This window comes from Lytechinus variegatus, chromosome 4 (assembly GCF_018143015.1).
Source record: "Lytechinus variegatus isolate NC3 chromosome 4, Lvar_3.0, whole genome shotgun sequence".
In the NCBI taxonomy this organism is placed as follows: domain Eukaryota; kingdom Metazoa; phylum Echinodermata; class Echinoidea; order Temnopleuroida; family Toxopneustidae; genus Lytechinus; species Lytechinus variegatus.
This window is the reverse complement of record NC_054743.1, coordinates 11708154-11720917: the sequence shown is the minus strand read 5'-3', so window position 1 is coordinate 11720917 and position 12764 is coordinate 11708154. Positions and strand designations below refer to the sequence as shown.

At 33.9% G+C, this 12764-nt stretch overlaps 1 protein-coding gene across 3 annotated transcripts in view; it reads right to left on the bottom strand.

Moving 5' to 3' along the window:
- Positions 1–12764, bottom strand: part of LOC121413392 (centrosomal protein of 85 kDa-like) — a 32208-nt gene that overhangs the window by 11448 nt on the left and 7996 nt on the right. Inside the window, exons 1-3 of one of the 3 annotated variants that reach the window (XM_041606188.1) lie at positions 11755–11874; positions 868–954; positions 127–461 (exon numbers count right to left, since the gene is read on the bottom strand). The exons of 1 other annotated variant lie outside the window; for it this stretch is intronic. In XM_041606188.1, the coding sequence (XP_041462122.1) occupies positions 127–400 (274 nt within the window). In that variant the 5' untranslated portion in view covers positions 401–461; positions 868–954; positions 11755–11874. Of the gene's footprint in view, positions 1–126; positions 462–867; positions 955–3457; positions 3903–11754; positions 11875–12764 lie in introns of those variants that run through there. One more of the 3 variants, XM_041606191.1, reaches the window with a different exon arrangement.

The following is a 12764-nucleotide window of genomic DNA, read 5'->3' as shown; positions in this document are numbered from 1 at the left end:
ACAATTCACAAGTTGTAGAACATAAAGCAGAGAACAGAAACAATGGCTGTGACATCCCAATGAACTCACAAAAGGAGAGCATATCGACTCATACAAAAAAATAAACAAAACATTCTTTGAAATTACCTGTAAACTGTTGGTCATAATCACTTCCTTCATTGTCTGTGACCGTTGTAGCCGTTAATGGAAGCGAAATAACCGATTCATTGTCCAATTCCACCTCACCATCATCATCTAAACAGTACAAATCATCCAGGTTCTGAAGTGACCGACTCAGGTATTTTTGGAAAAACCCTTTATTTTCACCGCGATCAACGTCTCTGCGATGGTCGTCTTCGAGAAAGACATCAGAGTCATCCCTGTGTTTCCTCCTCGCTATTTTTCTCTTTATTGCACTCATGTTGTCGTTCGATTTATATCAAAATAATGCTGAATCTCTTATTCACATTGTTGATACCGTGATTATTAAAGATAAATTCCAGTTTTGGTAACAATCTCAAAATGACTTTTTACAGAATCTAATATAATGACCACCCAAGTGTCTGTTTGTATGAATAAAAAATATGTGCCAAAGGATTCCGGAAGAAATTGTGTAATTGTTGAGAAATAAGCAATATAAGCGCGGATTCGGTCACTTCCGTCGGGTCTTTATTCCAGCAATAATAATACACTGTCCCACGTGTGCCTATCTGTGTTGGTGATCTTCAGTGTGAACATTTTTCAGTGTAGATTTCAAGATTTCACAAAGTTCAGTTTATGTAACTGTACCAGATCTAGATCCTCGATGATATTCTGACAATTAAGCCTGGTTTTACAGACTTTCTCATGAAATCAGTGTTTACTGCAACTACTGGCGTTTCTCTTTAAATCTGCTCACTGTGTGAAGTTATCCCAATGCTGCTGCCAGTTTGAATACACTGTAGCACTCTATTCTCAGATTAAATATTCCAATTCCTATTATTTTGTAAATGAAAATAAATCAGTTCTGTCCTTTCCTATGATCATGATGATGTAATTCTCTGGAAAAATTCTTAATCATGTCACTTTATAAAGAAAAATTCCATGATAACCAATGAAAATCTATCTATATTTATTAGATGATATCATCAGCCTAAAAATCATGTACCAACATGCCATACATGTAGGACATAATAACATACAGGGTTCTTTCATGCAGTACCATGTGACCGACAAATCTGCCCTCAACCAATCAGATACAGGGATTTCAGTAGCTTACAACAGATTTCAGTGAAAAAAAATCACCGACAAAGTTTTGAAAACACTCGCCAATTCTAAATGGGTCAGAGATATTGATAGGCAGTTTAAATCAAAGAAATGCATGTACGTCACAGGAAGAGTTGAAATAAAAAAAAACAGTTCCTGAAAACACTTCTAGGAAGTAAAGGAAGTATACTGATCTCTACAACAATATCAAGATACTAGCAACAACATCATGTACTGTATGTACATACTACAATGTATGTTCATTTATGCCTGTAACAGATCTTATCAACCCTAATGCTACTTACAGCCACACCAACAAAATATACCCCAAACTGTCAAATGGAATGTCGTTCAAAATAATGTAAAACGCAATACAACTGTGACATGTTAAGGTCTTTTAATGAAACAGGAACATAACACTTGATGAGGTAAGAGATACCAAGATCTGGGATATATATATTCCTGTTGCTCTAGCAACCAGATGATGTCAGGCCCTGAGCACATTCAACCATTTCCACGGAACAGTATTAGACATGACAATACAGCTCGGCACAGCTCAAACAAAAATGTAGACCTTGATATTTCATCAATTTCCAGAGAGGCACATAGGACATGATGAGTTGTTGACATTAATCACACAGAGTGATGGATTAGATAATTACCTGATGCCCCTAAAAGGTATAAAGATGGGCACTGAAAATATTTCATCCTGTTCTCCCAGACAGAGTATCTGAAAGTGGAAATGCATTCAATGCAATTTATCTTCCAACCAACAAAGAATATAATTTTTTAAAGAAAAGGAAAACAGGTGGATTATCATGAATAGATAAAACTTTTGACCATGAAGACTCCGGACACTTTCCAATAAATCGCCAATAGAATCAGTCAAGCAAGATATGAAAATCTACTGAAAATTAAGAAAATTCTTTCTACATTTTAACTTTAACTGTATTACTTACAGGTGGATATGTTTTCATCAAATGATTTTCAGAAAAGCAAAATTCAATAAAGTCTTTTATTAATACCTGATTACATGTATATTCATGTGCATACTAATCCACAGTCTTATTTTTCAGCATTTTCCATGCAAATTTTCAGTTGCATAACATTCTGTAATAAGATCAAAAGTAGATCAACAGTAAAGAAACGTGGTTCTTCTGGAAAAATTACACTTTATATATGAATTACGGATTGCATAATGTGTGAAATGAATCCTTCAAAATTTTGCAGCTATGAAACTACAAACTCAATAGTGCTATATTGACAAATTTAAGGTCTCCCAACTCTTCTCTTTTTTTTGCAAAATGCATACCGACGAGCCTTTCTAATAGACAACTCAGGATGATTTTGCTCAAAGATATGAAATTAATTACATTTTCCATAGGATTAGACAGTAAAAATATGTTTAAAAAGGAAATCAGATGTAAACAACAAGAGCTTTGAATGTAAGAAATCAGGATTCTTTCCTCCAAATTCAGTATGGTTCATGCAGTCTTTAACCTACACTGTCATCAAAGACATTTGTCAATCAAACAAACAGCTGATCAAAACCCTCCTCTATATCAGAAATGTCAATCCATGTATTTGTAAGAAAGTCAATCCATGAAATCTAACCTGGCTTGTCCGATGTACAAAGTCACATAAATCACAGAATGAACAAAAATCCATGGAAGATTTTGATGCATCCTCGATTATTTCTGCAGCACCAGCATCCAGCAATTTTGAGCACACAATTTTATTTCCATGACAAATTAATGCATGTTTACAATTACAAGCTGACATATATACTCTCAATTCTGTGTGATTTTAATCAACCTCTCTTAATTAATAAACCAGGGACTGTGTACATGTATTAGAGTGACGGAGAAGAGATTCTATCTCTGACTAGCCAGTCTCTGAAACCAGCTAATTAAAAAGCTGCAAACCGATCAATATATTTTATCTAGCCTGTTTACTCCAGAGCTAGCCAAAAGAGAATGGGACGACCAAAAACAGTCAAGCAGGTTTAGTATACACTTGTATTGGAATGATTTTTTTAATGTTATTATCAAAATATAGTATCGACTCCATACTAAGAAAACTGCATACAGTATACTGTACATGAAGTGGGAAAAGGGGAGAAAAATTTCATGAATTATAAAAGATTGATTTTTCCGTCAAATATCTGACTCGTATTGACAAATGATGAATCACAGACAAGTTTATGCAAATACTAGTATGTAGTATCCCTTACCTTTTAGAGCTAATATTCGAGATTCAGTGCATGGACGCTGCAGAGCACTTTGACGATTAAGAAGAAGAATATCAAAGAAATCCAGTTTTCTTCTAGAAATCATGGTAACATTAGAACTGTATCATGCAGACATCTCCTCAAACCTTCTCCAAAATAATATGCCCACAGTAACAAACTCGATCAGGTTTATTCAAACAAACAGACATTCTCAACACACAAGAGCTAAAAAACCAAAGCAACTATTCCTCGAAAGTTATTTCAGAAAAGTCTTTCCTTTTATAAAGACCTCGGAGACACATAATCACAATAAAATGGACAACACATTTTATCATGGTAGGGTGCCCTCAAGAACACTACATTGAAAAGGATTTCAACATAATCATCAAAAACATCTTAGCTATATGTTAAAAGCTTGGAAGTCATTAAATTAATCAAACAGAGTCCAATAAAATCCACCATAGCACATATGAACACATTTACAGTTTCTTCATACATGAAGATTTCTACCCCCCCCCCCCCCTTGTTAAAAACTCTTCACACTTGACAGCTACCAGAAACATAAGTATGCTGAAAACATGTTAAGAGCATGGAGCTACATGTATAAAACCATAGCTCCATGCTAAGAGTAACCTTCTTGAATAAGCGAACCGAATCTGCTTTGATGCTTGAAGGATAATAATTGTTACACCATAAAGGAAAAAAACAAATAAAAGTTTGTAAAAAGATAATTTTCCTGGATACTATTCCATCATGAACCAACATGAGCATTGTGCAAAAATCTAAGTTTACTGTGCACTAAATTACAAGAAGCGAGCAGATTACTGGATGGTTCAGCTTTTATAATTGATGAATCTTTCCATTCTCCAAGTTCAGAATTATAGAGAACAAAATATCCAAGAGCAAAATCAGCAAATATAAGTTGCATCTAAAAGACAAACAACACAACAGAAGAAGCAACTGATTCAGTATCCAAACTTAGATGAGTTCCTTCTCACAATTTCTTACAGCAGTATCAACTATCAAAGACATGCATAGCATCTGCAATCAGAGGTGATTTTGACTTCTCACTTCAATCCAAATAAGATTCTAAAACTTACTTGTCACTTGTGATCATTGATTACCAAACAATACAAGTTTTGTAATAACCATGACCAATGCAATACATATATCACTATGCTAAAAGTGAAGGGTAATATTGATTGTTGGTTTCAAACAATTCACTTGAGCTGAAAATAGAATTTGTGGTTTGACCAATCTAGCAAGAACAAAAAGGACCTGTCAAATGACTAATGATATTCAATATTGGGTGCACTTGGTTAGGTCTACGAATATTGTCAATCAATTAGCAGTGCCACATAATATTGTGAAGATTTCATATTTATAATTGAAAAAAAAAATACAGCTAAGTCTGGAATTATCCTAGATTCACTGCAAATATGATGAAAATTTACATGTTGGAATAAGATAATACTACTTCTCACGTGAAGTTCCTGTCGTTATTATGAAACATTGATATTCACATCATAAAAAGTACAACCAATTGATACCATTTTGTCTCTGTAGAGTTTGTTTATTTTTAAAAGTTCAATTTTCATCCATACATGTACAGGGCAATTCCACAGGTTGGTGGACATGAGCTTAAAAATTCAAATTCAATATTTTCTTGATTTTTTAATACTTTAAGTCCTTCATACATGATAGTTTCAGGAACAAGAAATAAAAAGTTTATTCTCATATGTATACTTTGGAAAAAAATGGTCAAAAGTTGTGCCTTCCATTGTGTACCAAAATACAAGAAAAATAGTGAAAAATGAAATATGCCTTATTACCATTTTGTTGTTGCAACAACATACCACTTTATATATTTCTGAAGTTTAGAAGAGTCAAATTACTTAAAATACACAACAGCTTTTCAAGTAAATTTGTAGTACTCATTAAAAAATTAATATTGCAACCTGCTCAGGTGATGTAACGTGAGTAACCGAAAAAACTGACTTTGTTTTCTGAAAAAAATTCTTCACAGTTAATTGGTGGGATTTTAAATTCTCTTCCTTCAAACAATCTTTGACACAGTGATGACGAACAAAATCATTAAAAAGTACATTTTTTTTTATAAAATTGATGAAGAAAATCTGTAACGTGAGTAACTTTGTAACGTGAGTAACCATCATGTAATGTGAGTAACCAGTTAAAATTATTCAGTTCGGTAACATTTTCTGTGGGATGTCAAGTTTTAAGTCTCATGGCGAGTTGTGAAGTTATTTTTGATTAATTAAAAGCAAAATGAGGGTACATCTCTTTGATGCGTCTCTTTGTTCATCAAAATATCAGTGGTCATACAATCACACAAAAAAATTGAATTATTAGTAGAAGTATTCGCAATGCGAGAGTGCATTAGTAAGACTTGGTTTTGATTAACCAAACTTTAAAGAGTGTTTGAACAACACATTGAATGCCCCTACCTGTAACCCTATTTGGGCCGGGGTATTTTGGGAGTTGATATGGCCCGGGGGGGTGGGGGAGAGGGGGGGCTCCCAGGCCCCCCCTTGAGATCTCGGCCATTGGCCGCACGATCACGCCGAAAATTTGCGTGCAGGTTGTCTTGGACGTAATCTACAATAATATACAGTAATTTATTTCATGCAAATTGGTATTAAGCGATTATGCTAATTAATGCATAATTAGTAAGCGAAATCATACTTTTCCCTCCTACTCCCTAATAAAGCTCCAATTGTTCCAATTTTAGGTATAAAATCTCTTTTACACAAGTAGATGTTCCGAGCAATGAATTTTACACACATTATTGAATTTTTAATGACATGTGTGTTGTTAACCATACATAGACAAAATGTAACGTGAGTAACCGTAACGTGAGTAACCATATTATCTGCACCCCAAGTAAAAACCATGTGTTCTTTATTTTTTTAATTATATACAAAGTTTGTCTCCCTAATACACTTCTTTGAAATGGATATAATCAACTTTCATAAAAGCCTTGTATGAGGAGACTTTTCACTTATGTTGACTTTTAATTTTATGCATGTCCAAATCATGTAACGTGAGTAACCGACACATTCCAAAGATTTGCCAGGAGCATAATAGGATTTCCCAAGTTTTGTTTTTAAAAGAAGGATAGTCAGACTGTGTACTTTGTTGTGATAAGGAGATGTTTAGTTCCTATCAATAATAATGGAGTTACAGCTCCAAGTATGAGTCAAGGTGTCTCCAAATGTAACGTGAGTAACCGTGGAATAGCCCTACAGTGTATCATGTAAAGTGTACATTCTTCTGTAAAATTCAGATGTTATCAGTAAAACCCAATCTCCAACTATGAAAAGGGTTGATTGTTAAATGCAAACACAAGATATGAAATCTTTAGCACAATTCTAACAAGTTGATTGAATCACTGCATTGACTACAATACAACCACCAATCTTGCATACAGATGTACACCTAGCCATGAAGAAATTTTAGACATTTTTTTTTTCTCTGCAAGACTTCAGTGAAAAAGAAAAGTGATACAAAACCTACAACCTTCAAGTCATTGAAGCAGCTTTCACTTGAAAGCGGGTCTTTATCAGATGACAGCTTTATACTTCAAAGAATTTTGAAGAATCAAACCATTGACCTGAAAAGAGGGGGATTATCCCTTCTCTCATATCTAATCCATTGGAAAGGGACTCTCTGGGATTAATCAATTAAATCTGATCCACTAATCCCTATTAATCTGTCTTATTCTTGATCATCAATGAATTTGCTTTTCAAAGGCTTCTCCTTTCTGCTATTGTACAATGGTCTTAAAGGGGAAGTTCACCCTGACAAAAAGTTTATTGTAAAAATAGCAGAAAAAATAATAAAAAATATTGCCGAAGGTTTGAGGAAAATTCATCAAATAATTAAAAAGTTATTAGAATTTCAATTATTTGATTTGTGACGTCATATGCGAGCAGCATTCCTACATAGCGAATGGTAAAAAATCAATGAAATGTCATTTTCTCAGAAAATTGAAAATGGTTTTCACTGTAACTTTTGTATATCAATAAACAAATCATTTCATACCCGATCATGAAAAGAAAACAAAATTAAGTCATCAGGAACCATACAAAATTTGAAATTCATACATTTTATATTACATAACACATGGGGCAGCTGCTCGTTTATGACGTCACAAATCCACAATTTTGAACTCTAATAACTTTCTTACTCTTTAACGGATTTTCCTCAAACCTTCACCAATATTTTTTACTATTTTTTCTGCTATTTTCACAACAAAGTTTTCTTCAGGGTGAACTTCCCCTTTAATAAAAAAACAGTAAATATCCTGGAGCACCTTTCCTGTATCAAATATAGAGCTATCATAGCTGAGCTACCTATACCCTGACAACCTTGAAAACAAAAAGTGTGGGACAAGTGCAAAGACAGAGCTGAAAATACAGTGTAAAACAAAACAAAAAACCCCACATCCGTCCAATCAAATTTGAAGCTTTCACTGTGTTTATGGTTAAAAATCTGCATCCGATTGAACTCCAAATCCAAATGATTCACAAGGAATGACAATTCGGATCTCTAGTAGATTAGTACACATACAGGTGACACTTGTCACTTGTGAAGATTATCAAACAATTCATACCGCTTGTCTCATATTCATGCAATAGAAGGTTCCAAAATGCATTTCTGCACTTGTATCCATTCCACAAAAGAATCTGTGTATCCCGTTTTCCTCAAAATGAAATTCACATCTAAAAATGGTGCTTTAAAATGAATTCATATCAAACCATCTCAGACAATCAAAAAATAAATCATCAGATAATTCAAATTGTGCACCTCACGTAATCAAACAAGCATTCTGAAATACGCTTCTACTGTCCTGCATCCAATTCACAAGAAAACATATTTTCATAAACAGTTAATTTCCATACATCAAGCTCAAAATGATTGATATGATGCGTTGAAGATGATGAACACATGTCATACAGATCCAGGGTATTACAACAATCCTCATAAGACTGATGTGTTGCTGTATGAAAACATATTGCTTTGTGGGATTTTATTTTATGCACGAGGGAGATGTCTCACGGTCAGAATTTGAGCAGCTGTTTCTAATGGAGAGCCTGCAGGGAAAGCTGGATATAATTGATTTTCAACCCTCAAAATTTCCATAACCATATTTCTAATGCAACAATAGTACTGTATCTAAGGATTCTGTTTTATTTTCCCAATGTCATAATCCAAACCATATGGTTGTTGTGTATAGTGTACATGTATATTTTTTCATCGCAAAGCGAACAATTCAAATAAAAGAGCCATTATATAGCCATTCATGTATGTACATACATGTATAACCAGGTATTCAAGACAAAAGAAAGGAGAAAATTAAGTGCTGAATCAAAATTCAATTCAAATCAATATAAATTAGAATTAATTTCACTCTAGTCTAAATTATTATGCATTTTTATATATCAAATTAAAATCATCCCTTTAATATCATTTTTTCTAGTATTAAGATGACATATCATGTATCAAGGATTTCTAGTGTTTCTTTTTCTTGTACATAGATGAGTGAGTCATACGATTGATGGTTAAACCAGCCAGTTTATGAAATATTCATAAATAAGATAAGCTACACTGCAGATGGTATGCACATGTTCCCTAACAAAATTGGCCTTTAATAACTCTGAAATTAATAGACTCCCTGAAAACGATGCATGCAGCAAACTCTTGTTGCTAAGCAACGGAGTGATACAATTATCGCAAAGTCCCCATAGAGGCTAGAGATAATTGCTTTTCAGTTTCAGCATAGATCAAATTAGGCAGTAATGAGTTGCTAATGTACACAGGGGCTCCAAATAAATATAATAAAATGTAAAATTTTCATTATCTAACTGAATCATCCTAATATCTCAATCAATTCACAAATATCAGACTAGGTATGATGTATTGACATTCAAGTCAGGAAATTGGGTAACGTTGTAAATATCAGTACATTTTTTTTCACACTTTGACTTACCCATCAAATCTGAATGAGATATCTATTATCTTACCGCATGTTTTCACCAAAATATATTAAATTTAACAACTTGGAATCATGAAAAGTACTGATATTGATATCAGTAAGATATAACTGCACCATAGGTAGAATTCAAAATTAAGTTTACCTGTCATCCTGATAAAAAAAAATCACTCAGAGAAGTAAACAGGGTTCCCAGCTTTTCAAGAAAACAAAATTCCCTGATTTTCCCTAATGACAATTAAAATTCCTTGATAATGATTCAAACCCATTCCCAGTTTCACATGTTTTCAAAGTTGTCGCAGTGAATTACATGAATTTTCAGTATAAAAACAATAATGTAAAACTAATTAGTACCACCATAACCATTCATTCAGTGGTTGTTCTTTTGATACTTATGCAACGAAATGTAACATTCTGACAAAATATAACAGTCTGACCAATCAAAAATCCTTAATTTTTCCCTCATTTGAGGCATTTTTCTCTCATTTGAGGTATTCCCTGAGTTTTCCCTGACTGGAAATAGGTAAAATAATTTTCCCTGATTTCCCTGATGGGCTGGGAACCCAGAGTAAAGAAACTGAGAGACAGACTGAGTCTCTCTTTTAAATTACCACCAGATATTAAAAGCTTAAGAACAAATTATATTCTGACAATCTCATCTTTAAATAGAATCCCACTTTCAATCTGTATCCTCCTTGGTATAAATACATATTAAATACATATTCCATTCATAACAAACTACAATATCCAAAACTTAAATATAAAAATGTACTGCATACATGTACCCTCTTCCACACAATATTAATCCAAAATTATCATCCAGGTATAACTATTTCAAATTTGATATTCTGAAATCATACGTTGCTCCATCCATATCGCATTTGCTGTGGTTTCTTTCCATCTCAAAGCAAACCGTAATCCAATCCAAAACTTTACAAATCATATCCTCTTCAACACAGCTCTGGACGCAATAATGATCCAAACACTTATCCACAATGCAGTAACATCCAGGTTAATAATTTCCAGTTTTATTGCCTATTTTAGATCAGTACACAAGAAATAATGGTAGACCTGAGGACAAAATTGGAGACAACCTGCACTGGTCAACGCAAAAACAATTACAAAGTGGACACTTGACTGCATGCCATCCTTTATGAAGTAAGAAATCTAGGTGAATGGCATCTACAAACATGACTCACGCTCTCTCATCTACGCACCAATGCATCACCGGATAAACTAATCGAAACAGATGAACATGGAGCAATGATACGCCTAACAGCATGCTCTAAACTCGATCGGGGTGAAAATAAGTTGGATATTAATGAAATATAGATTGCGAAAAGGAGTGAAGAGGATGAGATCACTGATCCCACTGGGGGCGGGAGGAGAGACAACACCCCTGAATGTGTCATTGGTACTATAAAGAGAGTACCATCCAAGATGGGTGACTCAAGGGTTATACTGTAGTACTCCCACTCATTGCCACATCATAAGAAGTGACTTGGAATTAGAAAAATGTATTCTCTGTTTTTAATTCTGACTATGTATTCTCTGGAAATCAACTTTTTTCTCAAATACTGGTAGATTAGCCTGCACTGTAGAAGGGTACATGTAGGTACTCAATAAAAAGGTGGAAAACTTTATAATTTATGTGACAGAATATTAAAAGAAAATTGAAAACTTGTATTTAATCCTGCAAAGAAGAACGAAAGCATATTTTTTGCAATTAACTACACAGGCTAAAATTGTTCAAGACATTTATATTACACATACTCAGATACTGTATCTTGAAATATGCAAATTCATTAAAGAAAAACACACACGAGAGAGGAACAAAGGAGGGGAATAATAGAAGAGGGGAAAAATAGAAGACCAAAGACAAAATAACCAATGAATATAGGTACATTGATATATTTTCAAACACCACTGTTTGAAAATATGATCGAAATCAAATACTTGTTTGGATTTATAGAAACGATACCTGGAACCAATGGAAGATGACCGCGTATGTAAAGAAAGTAAAAAATCACAGGATATATTCCTCAGGCATTAAAAAAAATGGTTTTTAGCAATGAAATAATATGCAAATTAAAGATCATTTCAGTCAGGATGCTCCAGTGAGGACAAGACATACATGTACACAGTACCACGTCTCCAATGTACACTGTACATGTTTGTAACCCCTATCGAATGAAAATCCAATTACTAGTAAAAAGCTAATATTCCCGAAGCTAATCCAATACAAGTCAGTATCAAATTTGAATTTCAAGAAGTACTGCAGACCCACTGTGGAATTCACCCGATAATCAATCCTCTCACCGATCCAACAATCACAACTTTCTGGAAAGATCATCTTTTAGCTTTGATATTCCTCAGTATATATCCAATCTCTATTGCAGATGAAAATCACTGGCATTGCGTGACTAGATAGAGGGAGACACAAGCTCTAATTGAACCATGAAAGCACCAGTAAAAAAGAGCGGACTTAGCTGTCTATGCTATTTGCATAACAGAGATAGCTTAGTGTGTTCAAGAGTGTAAAGAAAAGATTGCACATTTACACCTGCCAGATCGGAAAAATTAATGGTGTTTTGATAGTGTCAAAGCAAAGCACTTATGTGCCACCCAGATAAATTAAACCCCAAAATATCAGGTATTCTGCCAGTGTAAAATCATGTTGTTTTTCTTTAATATATCCTATTAAACAAATAAAATACCTGTAAATTAGTAGATGATTTTCAGCATTATCAGACCTTTCCAAAAGATTTATTTATCCAAATTCACAGAGATGTACATGTATGCAGGGTGAAGGCAAAATTACAAAAAACATAAGAAATGAAGTATTATGTGCACCCTTTGCAATAATAGAGAAAAGAGAAATAGAAGTCAGCTTAAACAACAAGAACTTTACCCAGTTCAGGCTGGCACATGCATATTTCTTAAAAAGGCAAAAATTCCTAATCATATTCTAAATGTCCAGTGGACCTAGATCTTCCTCAAAAGACATGTATGTACCGATTTCATTTCATGATTGTGATGCATTTATTGCCATTTATTCAATATTTTTCTATTAGGGTGGGTGTAAATGTGAATATTTCGAGTAAAGCCCCATCCATGCACTGGCTTAAAAAGTTTAGTCGGAGAGCAAACATTTAATAACCAAACTCTTCAAGAACACTCAACAACACAGCGCTATATGATTATAACTGTTCATCAGTTCCTTGCTGATCAAACAATGGAGACATTGCATAACCTGGTTCTTATAGCAGGTTTGAGGTGAAGGGGTCTTTGTTTGGA